The sequence below is a fragment of the Callospermophilus lateralis genome, chromosome 11, assembly GCF_048772815.1.
Source record: "Callospermophilus lateralis isolate mCalLat2 chromosome 11, mCalLat2.hap1, whole genome shotgun sequence".
NCBI classification, from domain to species: domain Eukaryota; kingdom Metazoa; phylum Chordata; class Mammalia; order Rodentia; family Sciuridae; genus Callospermophilus; species Callospermophilus lateralis.
In genome coordinates this window covers 49815865-49820208 of record NC_135315.1, presented here as the reverse complement: position 1 = coordinate 49820208, position 4344 = coordinate 49815865, and the positions used below count along the sequence as shown (strand labels likewise).

Genomic DNA, 4344 nt, shown 5'->3' with positions numbered 1-4344 from the left:
TGCCACATTACAGGAACACTTTGATTAATATTCATCACTGATAATCCTTTTCTTAATATAATGTTCATTAATGTTAAAGTATAATGTATTCTCAAAGATTAGAACATTTTGACATAATAATATCTATGCAAGGCAGGAGTCATCTGAAGAGCTTTAAAAAGTTTAGCAAAGCCTACCTTCAGAGATTATTATTAAATTAATTTGAAATGGTTCAGTGATCTGTATTTTTTGTGGGAACATACATATTTGGTTAGTCAACTGCAGACCATTGACCACAGAATTGATGTCACCAGGGTATTCTTTAAAATGTATAGTCTGAGCTACAGAAACAGAATTAGTGTTTTAACAAAATTTACACATTATTTGCATGTATATTGAACTTTAGAAACACTGCCTTAGGTGATTCTTATATGAGTATAAGTAAGAACAATGGATTTCACAGCAAAAGAAGAGATGAAGCTCATGGGTCATTATTGACAACATCAGCAGGTGATGTTTCTGATTTGTGATCCATGAACATACTCTTGACATAAGAGATAGTCCTGCTCACTCACAAGAGATTGCAAAATTCTGAGAAACCAGGTGCATGATTTTCCTACATGTTTCTTCCCTTTTTAATGACATTACATAATTTCCAAGAGTATACACTGTTAATGCAGTTGTGTTGAACACCATCAGCAGTGTGAAGTTCCCAGAAGTTGGATTAATTAATTTTATTTTAGTGAAGACAATTCCCATATCTCTTAATGCTCCTCTTCTGCATACTTTGACAACTTTGAGATATACTGAGGTTTATGAATCAGAGTTGTCCAAAAGAAAAAATAAGAGAGTGTGTATGTGTACATGTGTGTGTGATTTACTTTAAAGATAAAGTCCACACAGTACTGGAGACTGACAAATCTTGATATCTGCAGAGAAGGACAGTAAACTGGAGTCCTGGAAAGAGGGAATATTACAGTCTTGAGCCCAGAGCATTTGCAGGTAGAATTCTTCTTCTTCTTGAGAGTAAATTATTTTGTCTTAAGTCCTGCTTCTTATGGTATAAGTCTCATCATACTGTGGAGATTAATCTACTTTACTCAAAGTCTACTAATTTAAATGTTAACACATTATAAAATACTTTCCTAGCAACATCTAGAATTGTTCCAGAAAAACATGCCATCAGGGCCTAACTAAATTGTCACATAAAATTAATCATTCCATACAGTGTGGGCATCAGAAGAAGAATTCAAATGAGGACTCAAAAAAATTGTGCCTTCCCCATATTTTATAAAATGCTCAGTATATTTATTTTCATATGTAAATATTAACAGGAGTCATCAGTATTACTCAAAAGAGTAAGACATCTGACATAGCCTAATATTTTCCATAAGTACAAATTGCATTTGTGAAGCGTGGCTAAATGGTTAGGTCCAGTAAATTTAAATATTGGGAGAATTTAATAACAGTATTTTTTTTACATAATGAGAACTCGCTACCTTTAAAGTTGAAGGAATCTGTCCCAACCTGAATGACTGCCAACAAATATTACTGAAGCATTGGCCACACCAGGCACCATGCCAGGGGCTGCTCTGCTGCAGACATGGAGCAGACGGAGTTTCCTGCATGGAGTTCACAATTTGTTGCGAAGTCAGCTATTCACCAGTGATCAGCACATTGAGTGGTGCGACATGAGTGTAGAATGCTGTGGAACTTGCAGCAGGACTCACCTGGTCTGGGGTCACAGGGAAGATTTGTGTTAGCAAGTGCCTAAGGATAGGCCAAGTGAAGAAGAAGCAGAGGGGAGAAAATGATAGGCTACAGGAGGAACACCAAGTAAGAAATGCTAGAGGCAATGACTTATGACCATAGGTCCAGCATTGATGGAGAGTGGGACACAAGTGTCACGGTGGGGCCACTGGAGTCCATGGTCACAGATCAGGTCATGAAGCATCATTGTGCCCCTGAAAGGAAGGTTGCCTTCCTCTGACGAGCAATCCCATAAGGCACTCATCAGAACAGGCATGACCAGATTTCCATCTTGGAATGCCACAGTGCGGTTGAAGCATATTAAAAGAGAAGGGTATTGAGGCATGGAAAAGAGGGACATGAGTTGAGAGACAGCTTCCACAGTTCAGGAGAGATCATATGTCATCCTGTTCCAGAAATATGATCTTGGGATAAGAATGGATGAAACAGCAAAATGAAGAGTGAAATCTCTAGGATATGTTAGATTGGAGTTGATGTCAAAAGAAAGGGAATGAGTGAAATAAAATTCACAGACCTGTGATTTGATTCTGAATTCCTTTTACTTTTAAGAATGTAGAAGAGGAGGAAGTTGGGAGAGAATTAAGTGAGATCATGAGTTTCATTAAAGACATATTGTGCTAAGGATGCCTGAATACATCCAAAAGAAGATAATCATTAAGAAATGGGATGTAGAGTTCTGTGGGTGAAAGACATCTATGCCTGAGTTTTTTTTCTTTGGAATATTTGTAGAATTATAAAATAATGGGGTTTAGAAAGATACTTAAATAACATCAATATAAAAGATAGTGATGGAACCAGGAGTGGTGTCATCCCAGCAACTCAGGAGACTGAGGCAAGAGGATTACAAGTTGGAAGCCAACATCAGTAACTTACCAAGGTCCTAAACAACTTGGAGAGGTCCTGTCTCAAAATTTAAAAAAAAAAAAGGGCTAGGGATGTGGCTCAGTGGTAAAGTGTCCTTGGGTTCAATCCCCAGGAACGACACACATTAAAAAGATACTGATAAAACAAGAATCTAATGATAACCAGTCAAGCAGGTAAGAGAAAGATCAATGTACTTTTATCCCAGAGGAAAATAGATAAGTGTTTAGGGAAGGAGGAAACATGTTAAAAAGAATTCATTAAAAATCACCAACGCTTATAGGGTCTTAAGACATTTGTAGTTTAGAGGTTATAATTAATGTGGTGTTAATGTGACGATCAAATGCACAATGAAAAATGGACCAAGAACATAGAAATACATTCTTCTTACTTGAATTTAAAGAGATCCTATTATTTTCTCTTAAAGGTACTGGAGACAGAGCATGAAAGGAAGGAACCAAACTATCATCTCAGAGTTCCTCCTCCTGGGCCTATCCAGCCAGCCACAGCACCAAAACATGTTCTTTGACCTCTTCCTAAGCATATATCTTATCACTGTCCTAGGGAACCTCCTCATCATCATCCTCATTTGCCTGGACTCCCATCTGCACACACCCATGTATTTGTTTCTCAGCATCTTGTCCTTCTCTGACCTCTGCTTTTCCTCTGTCACCATGCCCAAATTGCTACAGAACATGCAGAGTCAAGTCCCCTCCATCCCCTATGCAGGCTGCCTGACCCAGATTTACTTCTTTCTGTTTTTTGGAGACCTTGACAACTTCATCCTTGTGGCCATGGCCTATGACCGCTATGTGGCCATCTGTTTTCCCCTGCACTACACCACCATCATGAGCCCCAAGCTCTGTCTCTCCCTGGTGGTGCTGTCCTGGGTGCTGACCACATTCCATGCCCTGTTGCACACCCTGCTCATGGCAAGACTGTCTTTTTGTGTGGACAATATGATCCCCTACTTTTTCTGTGACATGTCTGCTCTACTGAAACTGGCTTGCTCTGACACTCATATTAATTATTTGGTGATATATATCATGGGAGGACTGGTTGTTGTCCTCCCATTCCTACTCATTATCTTATCCTATGCACGAATTGTCTCTTCCATCCTTAGGGTTCCTTCTGCTCAGGGTATCCATAAAGCTTTCTCCACCTGTGGCTCCCACATTTCTGTGGTGTCACTGTTCTATGGGCCAGTCATAGCTCTGTACTTATGTCCATCAGCTAATAATTCTACTGTAAAAGATACTGTCATGTCTCTGATGTACACGGTGGTGACTCCCATGCTGAACCCCTTCATCTACAGCCTGAGGAACAGAGACATGAAGGGAGCCCTAGGAAGAGTCTTTTGTCAGAAGAGAATTCCCACCTATGTATGATGGAAATGATTGGATTTTAATATCATTTTATCTAGTAATTGTATTGATATTAATATTGGAATATTATTCTAGATTGTTTCCCACATCATGGTAACTTCTGACGAAGTAGCATATCACATAATTGTTCAACAGGTAAAAGAGAGAAAGTTTAGCTAATTAGTTGGAAGGGGGTCTTGTTAACCTTGCTATGCCTTCCTGTTTCTCTTTTCTTGGTGATCCTGGGAAGCAAAGGATAAGGGCTACTGTTTTATGAGACCTCCATTCTTTACATTCTTAAGTTACCCTCATGTTTTATTATTTTATCTCAAACATTATTTGACCATGGCAGAATTTTTAAATAGTGCTC

The 4344-nt window shown here is 38.8% G+C and overlaps 1 protein-coding gene across 1 annotated transcript; it reads left to right on the top strand.

Moving 5' to 3' along the window:
- The first annotated feature begins 3053 nt into the window (after positions 1-3053).
- On the top strand, positions 3054-3998 carry LOC143642242 (olfactory receptor 1-like). Its single transcript, XM_077110508.1, has one exon. The coding sequence runs from the start codon at positions 3054-3056 to the stop codon at positions 3996-3998; it is 945 nt and encodes a 314-aa protein (XP_076966623.1).
- Positions 3999-4344: the final 346 nt, after the last annotated feature.

Excerpts from the sequence above, each read along its gene's own strand:
- LOC143642242 (XM_077110508.1), top strand. The coding sequence starts at position 3,054 with ATGAAAGGAAGGAACCAAACTATCATCTCAGAGTTCCTCCTCCTGGGC.